This window comes from Crocuta crocuta, unplaced genomic scaffold, assembly GCF_008692635.1.
Source record: "Crocuta crocuta isolate KB4526 unplaced genomic scaffold, BGI_CrCroc_1.0 scaffold28, whole genome shotgun sequence".
NCBI classification, from domain to species: Eukaryota; Metazoa; Chordata; class Mammalia; order Carnivora; family Hyaenidae; genus Crocuta; species Crocuta crocuta.
In genome coordinates, this window is record NW_027533256.1 from 8800502 (window position 1) to 8813048 (window position 12547).

General features: G+C 37.9%; 1 protein-coding gene across 4 annotated transcripts in view; it reads right to left on the reverse strand.

Annotated features, from left to right (window-relative positions):
* The window catches only part of PTPN20 (protein tyrosine phosphatase non-receptor type 20), a 111968-nt gene that overhangs the window by 49874 nt on the left and 49547 nt on the right, over nucleotides 1-12547 (reverse strand). For all 4 annotated transcript variants that reach the window (XM_077746467.1, XM_077746468.1, XM_077746465.1 and 1 more), the window contains exon 4: nucleotides 7869-7963. In XM_077746467.1, the coding sequence (XP_077602593.1) occupies nucleotides 7869-7963 (95 nt within the window). The remainder of the gene's footprint in view (nucleotides 1-7868; nucleotides 7964-12547) is intronic.

Consider the following 12547-nt stretch of genomic DNA (forward strand, 5'->3'; position numbering starts at 1 on the left):
ATCAGGGCAACCAGCCCCACCATTAATGGCCCTTCACCACAAATAATCTGTACAATTAGAGTTCTCAAAATGCTCCATTCTCAGAGAATCCCCGCACCCTTATTAACCTAATAGGAACTGTTCTGTTTACTCATCAGCCCACCTAGGATGATTGCCAGTAATTGTTGCAGGTTCTGTTCACTACTGAGAAGTGTAAAAAAAAATCCAGTCAGAAGCCACGAAATTAGTTCCTGGACCCACTGGAGTTCCCACTACTGACCAGGCTCAGACTGACCCTGGGTTTCTCGTGGCACGGCCAGATTGGAACTACAACTCGGCTAAAGGTAGGGAGAGTCTCTTAGTCTACCGCCAGACTCTATTGACAGGTCTCAAGGCTGCGGCTCACAAGCCTACAATGTCAGTCAGGGACCAAAGGAAAGCCCTGCAGCATTCCTTGAGAGAATAATAAAGGCATTCTGCCAGTACACTCCTGTGGATCCAGAGGCCCCAGCAAATTCAGCTGCTGTGGCCATGACTTTTATTAATCAGTCCACTCCCAACATTTGGAGAAAACTTCAGAAACTAGAATGTCTAGAAAAAAAGAGTCTCCAAGATCTCGTGGTCATGGCAGAGAGGGTATACAGCAACAGGGAAAGCGCAGAGGACAAGCAGGTAAAAGCTGAAAGGAGATAAAACCAGGGTCTAGCCAAGATCCTACTCGCTGCAACTGTGGAACCGGAGGACCGAAAAAGATGCTTCAGGCAGTTGGCTTCAGGGAAAGAAGGTAAGGAGAACTCCCAGCGGCTCGAGGGGCGCCCCCACTTAAGCAAAAATCAATGCGCCTACTACAAAGAAAAAGAACATTGGGCCAAAGAATGCCCCCAAAATAAATCTAAAACTCCCATTCTAGTAATGGGAGATGACAGTGACTAGAGGAAACAGGGTTTGGCACCCCTCCCCAAACCCAAGGTAACCCTAGAAGTAAAAGGGAAATCCACCGAGTTCCTAATGGACACTGGGCTCAACATTCTAAGGAGCGCGCAGTAGTGACGTCAGGGCGTGAGGGCCGACGGCCACGGCCCCAAGCCAGCCGCCCGCACCCCAGTGGCTCCCACATCCCCGGAGCCATACGCCCAGCCCGGGAGCGTCCCCGCCCAACCCGTGGCCTCCGCACAGCACACTCACCCATCGCCGACCACCACGCACTTGATGGTCTGCCTGAAACGCCGCTGACACCAGATGCGGAATTTAACCTTGGGTCCAGCAGCTTGTTAAGCTCCTCATCATTGCGGATGGCTAGCTCCGGGATCTCCAGGGTAAAGTAATGGCCCTTAATAAAGAAGAACGCCTACCAAGGGGCTGAGGAACCACCGCCCGCCGAGCACTCCCAACCAAACATGAGACTGCCCAGATAGTGGCCAAAAAAATTCCTAAAAGACATCTTCATAGGTATGGCTTTCCTCAAATGATAGGGTCAGACAACGGACCTGCATTTGTGTCCAAAGTAAGCCAGAATTTAGCCACGGCCCTGGGGATTAATTTGAAATTACATTGTGCACACAGACCCCAGAGTTCAGAACAGATAAAAAAAATAAATAAATAGAACTCTAAAAGAGACCTTAATTAAATTGACCTTGGAGACTGGTGGAGACTGGGTAGCTCTCCTCCCCTTTGCACTCTATAGAGTGTGCAACTCCCCCTACCAGATGGGGTTAACTCCTTTTGAAAACATGTCTGGCCTGAATTGTGTGCCCTCTATCTAAACAGAATACATGATTAAGGGTAAAAGAAAGTAATTTTGTCCTAGAAAAATGGTTTTTTTTTTTTTTTACAAATAGTTTATTGTCAAANAGGAAAATCTTTGAAAAGATATTCTATATGTGCTCAGGATAAACTAAGATTGAGATAAATGGAATTTAAAAAGTACACTGGTATAAAGTTAAAACTCTGCTTTTCTCTCTGGTCAAAACACAAAGTTTCCTTGGATTGTAAATCTGCTCTTGATAAGACAATGTAAACAAAGATTTTCTCCTTTTGCTGCCAAGAAAACCAAAGCTTTAGGTTTCATCTTTATCAGGTCTTTAATTGCATAGTTAAAACTTCTCAATGTTAAAGGAGCTAGGTTTTTCTACATTAGCCTTTAAGATCTTTTATTGTCACTTTGGTTTGATAAAAAAAGAGGTTTTAAGATTTTTAATAATCTGTAATCCTATTTAGGATACACTTTATAACTTCCTAAGGTTTTAACAAACTTCCCAGGATTTAAATAATAAAAAAGGGTCTTTTGGCCAATTAGGCCCTTCTATTTAAGATGCTCAGTTACTTGGAAAAACACTATGCACAACAGTAAACCTTAGGTTGTATTGCATGGGTAAATGCTTTAACTGCCCAAATATATATGTAAATCCTAAAGTTTTAATGTTTTGTTATAGAGTTATTATATGTCACAAAAATAACTGAATTTCTATGTCAATTGCATCATACTGAACTCTTGTCAAATCTTTAACAATGTCCATCTGAGATTTTATCATTTAAATAGATTGCTTGCCTTCATGCAAGAATGTCTGGGGGCAATACAACCCATAATACTTAGGTTGCAGTATTGCCACCCTAAAGATTGGGACCCGACCGAAGACCCATGATTGGGCCTTCAAATACACAAGGGAAGGGAAAAATGAAGAGCCAAAAATTAAGTCCTCCATTAAGAGCAACCTCGGGCTGCACGTAGCCCCAATCCCAGTTCCAGGAAAAGCCTCAGACTTTTCAAGGCTAAAGCCATCCTCCGACCGCCCTCAGTTCAGCTAATCAAAAAGTAATAAAGATACGACTAACCCAAGATTGGGTCAGTTACAAGACAGAGGGGGGAAATGTAAGGACACAAGTCTAAACCAGACTGACTCCATAACAGGCTTTAAGTTTCCCCTCTAAACTAGAAGGCCTAAGTTTCAGTTTCCCCGAAACTATCAGGCAGTTACACATTGCCCAAGGCTGAAGAAACTGCCCACCACATCACTCCACACACTACCTTGGCAACGCCCAATCAAGAAAGGCCAGCAACTATAGATAAAACTCTGTTACCTAATGTTAAAGTTAACCCATTAGGCACCAAACAAGACCCTAGGCTCGCTCTGTAATTGGTTAAATTTAAAAGTACTCTAAATGTTGTAATTGGGTCTCGCCAAAAGTAACATATACTCTAGACAATGTGTATGGTTAAACCCGCTGTCAATGATATTGTATAATTATGATTGGATCACTGTTTCCATGCCACAACTTCTGTAACTCCCCGGTCACAAACCCTATAAAAACCCTACTCTGCCTTTGTTCGGGGCTCACAGCATGGATCCACTGCGCTGGTAAAGTCTGTGAGCCCGAGCTCGAGCCCGTAATAAAGCCCTTTGCCTTTGCATGCATGACTCGGTCTCCCCGGTGGTCTCTGGTCATTGAGGATACTGCAATCTGGGTATAACAAATTCAGCAAAGTCGCAGGATATAAAATCAACATTCAGAAATCAGTTGCATTTCTATACACCAATAATGGAGCAGCAGAAAGAGAAATCAAGGAATTCATCCTATTTACAATTGCACCGAAATCCATAAAATACCTAGGAATGAACCTAACCAAAGCAGTAAAAGAGCTATATGCTGAAAACTATAGAAAGCTCATGAAAGAAACTGAAGATGACACAAAGAAATGTAAAAACATTCCATGCTCATGGATTGGACGAACAAATATTGTTAAAATGCCAATACTACACATTCAATGCAATCCCTATCAAAATTACACTAGCATTCTTCTCAGAGCTACAACAATTCTAAAATGTGTATGGAACCAGAAAAAACCCCAAATAGCTAAAGTAATGTTGAAAAAGAAAACCAAAGCTGGAGGCATCACAATTCCAGACTTAAAACTGGAATCTTCAAACTTACAAAGCTGTAATCATCGAGAGAGTATGGTACTGGCACAGAAACAGACACACAGATCAATGGAACAGAATAGAGAACCCAGAAATGGACCCACAAACATATGGCCAAATCATCTCTGAAAAAGCAGGAAAGAATAGCCAATGGAAAAGAGTCTCTTCAGCAAATGGTGTTGGGAAATTGGACAGCAACATGAGGAAGAATGAACTTGGACCACTTTCTTACACCATACACAAAAATAAACTCATAATGGATGAAAGACCTAAACGTAAGACAGGAAAGCATCAAAATCCTAGAAGAGAAAACAGGCAACAACCTCTCTGATCTTGGCCACAGCAATTTACTACTAGACATGTCTTGAGAGGCAAGGGAAACAATAGCAAAAATGAACTATTGGGACCTCATCAAAATAAAAAAGCTTCCACACAGCAAAGGAAACAGTCAACAAAACTAAAAGGCAGCCAACAGAATGGGAGAAGATATTTGCAAATGACATATCGGATAAAGGGTTAGTATCCAAAATCTATAAAGAACTTATCAAACTCAACACTCATGGGGTGCCTGGGTGGCTCAGTCAGTTAAGCATCCAAATTTGGCTGAGGTCATGATCTCATGGTTCATGAGTTCAGACCCCACATCGGGCTCTGTGCTGACAACTCAGAGCCTGGAGCTTACTTCAGATTCTGTGTCTCCCTCTTTCTTCCCCTTCCCTGCTCATGCTCTTTCTCTGTCTCTCAAAACTAAATAATTAAAAAAATTTTTAAGTTAAAAAATTAAAAAAAAACAACAACCTCAACACCCAAAAACAAATAATCCAGTGAAGAAATGGGCAGAAAATATGAACAGACACTTTCCCAGAGAAGACATCCAGATGGCTAAGAGACACATGAAAAGATGCTCAACATCATTCGTCATCGGGGAAACACAAATCAAAACAATGATGAGATACCACCTCACACCAGTCAGAATTCCTAAAATTAACAACTCAGGAAATAATAGATGTTGATGAGGATGTGGAGGAAGGGGAACACTTTTGTACTGTTGGTGGGAATGCAAACTGGTGCAGCCACTCTGAAAACCAATATGAATGTTCTTCAAAATTTTAAAAACAGAGCTACCCTATGACCCAGCAATTGCACTACTAGGTATTTATCCATAGGATACCAAAACACAGACTCAAAGGTGCACGTACACCCCCGTGTTTAAAACAGCACTATCAACAACAACCAAATCATGGAATGAGCCCAAATGTCCACTGACTGACAAATGGATAAAGAAAATATTACACACACACACACACACACACACACACACACACACACACACTGGAATATTACTCAGCAATCAAAAAGAATGAAATCTTGCCACCTGTAATGACCTGGATGCAGGTGCAGTGTGTTTGTTATGTTAAGCAAAATAAACCATCCAGGGAAAGACAAATACAAAGTAATTCCACTCATATTGTAGAATTTAAGAAGCAAAACAGATGAACATATTGGATGGGGGAAAAAGAGGGAAACATATCCTAAGTGTATCATTATGAAAGAAAACAAACTGAGGGTTGATGGAGGGAAGTGGGTGGGGGATGGGCTAAACAGATGATGGGTATTAAAGAGGGCACTTGTCATTATATGTATGTTGTATGTTGACGTCTTTTTGAGCACTGTGTGTTATATGTAAGTGATGAATCACTGAAGTCTACTGCTAAAAACAATATCACACTATTTAAATAAAAATTGGAAAAAAATAGAAACCCTTTTCAACCTCCTATCTCAAACAGATTTTTCTAATACTAGCCATACCCATTTTCTGTTCCTTTCCAACATCTCACTACTTACTCTATTTACTTGTGCTTTCATTCATAACCCCATTTAACAAAAGCCTCCTAATTTGACTCCTTGCTCTAATCTCTGATGTTTAGAGACAACTGTTCCTAAATTCAAATTTAATTATGCCTACCCATCACCTTCAAGATAAACCCAGGCTCCTTACATAAGTTTAAGACACTGGCAATCTGGCCCTGGCCAATTTGTTCATTATCATCCTAATCTCCTAAGGTTAACCTTAACAACGACAACAAAAAAAATGCCTCTTTTTTTGCTTCTGGGAGTGATTTCAAGTTTCTTACTCTTTCTCCTTCTCATCTTTTTTAAGGATTACTATAAATATCTAATTGCTCCCCATTTCTTGCCAGCTATCATCCACTTGGTGACCAGCACTCCTCTTTCTAGATAGATAGACAGACAGACAGACATATTCATGGATACAGCAAAAAAAGTCCCTGTACTTTCTTCTCATTCCAACAAATGGACTGAAATACACAGTCATTGGTCTCACATATATCAACTTCCTTCACATGCTGGCCTACATTGTGTTTCGCTGGACTGCTTACCTTCTCAAGCTTCCTGGCATTCCAATTCACATGTACCTACAACTCTTGACACATAACATTTTTCACCATTAATAAGATATTTTCACAACTTCTTACCTTTGCTCAAACCTCTTCCCCCTGCTTGAAATTTTCTTTACTCTCTTTTCTTTTTTTAAAAAAAATTTTTTAACTTTTATTTATTTTTGAGAGACAGAGACAGAGCACAAGTTGGGGAGGGGCAGAGAGAGAGGGAAACACAGGATCTGAAGCAGGCTCCAGGCTCTGAGCTGTCAGCACAGAGCCCGATGCAGGGCTTGAACCCACAAACTGTGAGATCATGACCTCAGTTGAAGTCAGACACTTAACTGACTGATGCACCCAGGTGCCCCATCTTCCCTTCCTTTTCATCTACTAGATTTCTACTTATTTAAGGTCATATCTTTACTTCAAAGAAGCTGGTGAAGCCCCCTGTATGGGGGGCTTATTTTTCTCTGTCTTTTATATTCATAATCCTTGGACTTTGACTCTATAGTAATATTTACTACATTGTATTTAAATTTGTCTTTTACATATCTGTTTCTTTAATTAAACTATAAACTAGGGGCACCTGAGTGGCTCAGTCGGTTAAGCCTTTGACTTTGGCTCAGGTCATGATCTCACGGTTTGTGAGCTCCAGCCCCACATCAGGCTCTGTGCTGACAGCTCAGAGCCTAGAGCCTGCTTTGGATTCTGTGTCTCCCTCTCTCTCTGCCCCTCCCCTGCTCATGCTCTGTATCTCTCTCAAAAATAAATAAACATTAAAAACAATTTTTAAAAACCTATAAAGGGCAAGAGCTGTGTAATATTTTGCAGTTGTATACAGTGCTTAGTATATAATCAGTTATCTAAATTAGTATATACTATTAGATTATAATAATATCTCAGCATGCCTTTTGAATTATTATTTGTTCACCTAATGCACTTTTGAAAGTTGTATATAGAAGTTATATATTGTACACATTATTATGCAGTGCTATTCCACTAATATTACTTATAAATCTCTAAGGAAATATGGCTCAATAAAATGTTCTTATTTGACATGATTTTGCATATAACACCTAAATTTGACAGTTTATAAGGGTAAATGCTATTGTTTCTTTTGTTTTTCTAATGGAAATTTACTTTTCTCTTGGTCCCTTAAATTCTTTCATCTATAGAACCAAAATTTCACTGTGCTAACAATTCTATTGTTTCCAGCACATTATTTTCTTCTGAAACCAAATATCATTTCTTGTAAAACTTAGTCATATACTGAGCTTTACCTCACCTCAAGTACACTGTCCTCTCCAGAGTTCCAAACACCATGACTATGGAACTGTACAATTGTTGAGATGACAGAGAAGTTACATTCTTTGGGGATATCTTTTTCTTCTGTTAATACTATATTTATGAGATCATAAATACATCCTATCTCTAGCCAAATCAGGTTGTACTTACTACAAAGAGCTGTATCTTGAAAAACTAACCAAACACTTGAAGGCCATTATTCACTGTCTCCACTGAGAGAGCTAGTTATGAATATGAATAAATAGAGAGCTAAGTAAGCATATTATACCTTTCTGTAGCATCTTTTAAAATATCCTCATAATCATTTTGGAAACTCTTAAGAGAGAGTTTTAGCTTCTCTGAGCTATCTTCCTTTGTCAAAGCCTACAGGAATAAGAAAGGAAAGAAAATTATGGCTATGATTTTAGGAATTTATAGTTTAAAAGAAATATGATTTCTCTAGCTTCTTTTTAAAAAATGTTTTAATGTTTATTATTTTGGGGGGGGAGAGAGAGAGAGAGAGAGCGCATTGGAGGGGCAGAGAGAGAGGGAAACAGAATCTGAAGTAGGCTCCACACTATCAGTGCAAAGCCCAGCATGGGGCTCAGACTCACAAACCATGAGATTATGACTGAGCCGAAGTCAGACACTCAACCAACTGAGCCACCCAGGTGCCCCTGATTTCTATAGTTTCTTAGGAAGAGTAATAAGGTCTTTAATAACATAATTAAAACCACAATCACCATCAGTTTGATTTCTATTCCTACAAAATCACTTGAAATGTATTTCTCCCTATTAAATATTATCCAACTGTCAAAACAGAGTATAAAGTACTATGTACACACAATTTTTATTGAATCATCCGTTATTTTACAAAAGTTAATAAAAATAAGCTTCATTTGTGATTAAAAAAAAAAAAAGACTATCATCGAATTCAGTAATTAATTCTAAGTATGTCTCTGCCATGAGATTTTGTTCTGCCCCATAGACTTTTGTCCACTTTGTTGCATTCATAGGGTCCTGTATAGTTTTAAAAAAATGAGAGTAATTAGAGGGGGAAAATCACATTAAAATAAAAATTCAGTGATCAATATTTTAGTCTTCAATTTTGTTTCAATTAATCCATTCATTTGACAATTATTTTCTGAGGACCCAGTATGCACAGATACTGCTCTAAGTGCTATGGATAAAACAATGAACAAGAAAGTTGTGTGTTCCACCCTTGCATGAGTATATTCTCATGGGGGGAAAGAAAATACACAAGCAAACATATACAAATTACAACTGGCGGTGGTGATATGTAACTGCCATGTACCTAAAAGGCAAAAGTAAGGGCTGAGCAAAGAAGACAGGGAAGCATCGTGAGCAAAAGAAACAGCAGATCCGAAGTCCAGGCAGAGCTTTCTGGGCTCTGCCTAACTGACCACCCTCATCTCATGCCTACTTCTCATGCAGCATCTGAGGCCACAGCCTATATACCATGTCTTTTCACCTCTTCTGAAGTATCTTGGATGACTCTGATTTTGTAAAACTTATTAATCTTTCCCCACTTGTGTGTGTGTGTGTGTGTGTGTGTGTGTTGCTTACTCCATGAAACTTTGTAGACCTGGAATACCTCTTATGGGTATATATACAGCCATCATTTCAGAACGTGGTCTCAAATACAATCAATTTTGGAAACAAGCATGTTAATTGCAAGATGTAAATAATTACCCAAAGTTCTTCTTATCAAGCATATTCATTTGGCTTGAACAAGTCAAAACAGGTAACTTATTAGGTTTTTAATCTAATATGAATAAGGATTACTTGAAATGCAAGGTTAACTCATATTTTAGCAGTAGTTTTCTAAATATATTAAGTTCTGGTGGATTAGCTAATTGCCATTTTGAATAATATATAAAACATAAAAAGTCTTTCCTTGTGGTGACACAAGTATAGCACAACGTACAGAGGTGTTGAATCACTGTGTTGGAGACCAGAAACTGATGTAATATTGTGTGTCAACTATACTCAAATGAAAATAGGTAGATAAATAAATAAAAATTAAAGTAAAAAATAAAAGTCTTTCCCTACGTGAGTAAGAAAAATATCAACTCTCAAATACTTTTCCAAAACTATTTAACATTTGCTTTTAATATTTGGGGACTCAATTCACCTAGAAACAATTTTAGTGTAAAGGGTACCTCACCCACTCTGCTCAACCACAAACAAGAATCTTGCATTCAAATGGACATTCACAAGATCCAGTAAGCCACACCTGCTACCAGATGAGCTTTGCAGAAGAATAAGGTGGAAACCACAGCATGTGAGCAGGACAGCCTTAGGCTTGCCCTCATTAGGAGTCCTAACAGCATTGTACTGTAAGCTCGGGTGTGAAGAAATGAGACCACATGGGTGGGTACCTATGTCCCCCTCCTTAGAAACCTCAAGCTGCACAGGAACCTGTATCTCTTGTAATAATGCATGAACCTAACCTTGGACTCACTGCAAAGGGATTCCCACATTCACCCCATTTGTACTCTTAACAAGACATTTATTGTCCTAGTCATAATCCTTCCAGTCCGGAGGTCATTTTTATCATAGCCAATGCCACCTGGTAATACAGCTGACACTCTGCTTCTACCAAGTATCCAGAGAAACAGGGTGCTATTAGGCTAACACAAGATCATTTTCTCATCATGATGAAGAAAACGTTCTGTTCATCTTTACTCACAGGCAATAATACCATTTTATTTTTCCTGTTGGAATAACCAATGGTACCAGCACTACTAATTGAGCACACCATTCTAGAAATCTACAATGTCACCTGTCACATAAAAAGTTCTCTTACATGTATATGTCTTTTCTAGAATTTCTATGCAGTTTCACTGGTCTTATTCACCACTTTCTATACTATTTTCACATTTCCTTAATTCCTACAGTGCTATGATAGGCCTTGACACTTTGCAAGGCTAGTGGCCCCTCCACCACATATATACTCTTGCTCCCTTTCCTAATACTGTCTTGCCTATTCTTGACCTTCTGTTTTCCCCAAAGTTTTGTAATCAGTTAATCAAATCTCACATATAGACTAACAAAACAAAACTTTGGAAATTTTACTGAAATTAAGTTAAATTCATTTTGTAGTTTAAATTAGGGATGTTTTCTTTATTATATTAACTCCACTTATCCATTAATAATGTAGAGCTATACATCAAAATATTTTTAAATATTCTCAAGAAAGGCAATTCATACCATTCTTAAACTGACTCATATACTTTATAGCTGGTACCATTGTAAACATAACGGTATAATCTATTATGGTAGTTAATTTATATTTTGTATTTGGTATATATTTGCTAACTACTGAATAATAAAGAGAAAACCACATGTTTTTATATACTGTAATTTTATATTTATTCTATTAAAAACATTTTACATTTCCATTATGATTTCTTCTTTGACCCACAAGGTATGAGTACGTCTTTAAATTCCAGATGCGTGTTTTATCTATTTGTGGTTGATTTCTAAGTGAATTTCTTTATGTCAGAGACTACAGTCAGCACTATAAATTTAAATATATAGTATTATTTGAAATTTGTTGAAATATATTTTTATTTTGTACATGGAAAATTTTTATAAATGGTCCATGTATACTTGAAAAGAATATGGGTTCTCTAACTTCTGGATGCAAGGTCTATATATATGCTCATTATATATATCTTGTTAAATTTTTTTGTAAGTTTCTACTCTTTACTATTATCTATTAAAAATAAAAGATATTTTTTAAAAGGTCCACTCTCATAGTGAATTTATCAATTCCTACTTGTAATTCTGTCCAATACTGATTTACATACTCTGGTGCTTATTATATAGTGACCTCTAAAGTCTAATGTTTTTTGCTTTTATTTGTCTGATATTACTATAGCTACATTAGCTCTCTGTTATTAGTGTTGTTCTGTTTATCTTCTTCCAACAAGACATGTTTTAAAAGCCATTTTCTTAGCACTTGCTCACTGAGAAAAAAATGACATCACCTGAGTGATAATTCCTACCGTAATTTAAACCTGAGCCATATTTCAAGTCACACTTCAAAATCAACTTGATTACATTTATCCAAGAAGCAAACTGTTTTAGATGGCTGCAATTCAAATTAAAGGCTCACTTAGGGCTCTAGTATGTCTTTGATCGAATGAAACGTGATTTGGCCAGCAACGCCAAGAAGGTACAAGGAGAAATATAATAAATTACCAAGATGTCAGGTCTTTTTGGAGATTGCTCACTGAATCAAATATGTGTCAAATTAAAGAAAGGGCTAGATACTTTTTTATGAGGAGCCTAAGTTAGGTTTTTTGCACTGCGTATGCCAAGGACATATGAGGACAAAGTGAAAGCAGTGATACTAGGAGACAGAAGCCTGGTTTCTAGTCTTTTCTCCGTGGTTGAAGAGCTGTATGATCACAGACAAATCATTTCAGCTCCCTAGGACTTAAGTTCTTCATGTCTGTAATGAGTGTTGGAATAAAAGTGATTTGACCTAGCCTCAAAATCTAACGATCTACCAGTCTATGAGTCTAGATAATTCCTACAGACAGCATCATAACTCAAGGGACACCAAGTGGTTGTAACATCAAATTAATTCATGAAATGTTAAAAGCAAATTCTGGTAAAATTGGCTGGTTTTCCCAACATACACTAAAAACCATCCAGAAATGTTCTCTAAGATACTCTTTTCTAAAATGAAACTTTTAAAGCATATCAAAACTTTATCCTAGATAGGTCAAGCCATAAAATATAGGAGCAAAAAAAAAAAAACCCCAATAAAATGTATTTAGTTCTAGAAGGGAGTCAGTATGATTATAAAAAGGATCTACTCGGGAGATTCTATGAAGGTGCTCATTTTGAAATTATCTGTCCTTCAAGCAGAAAATCATTCTGATCAGAGAGAAGTATCAACAGTGGAACTGAGAGCCCAGCAGTACACTAAGA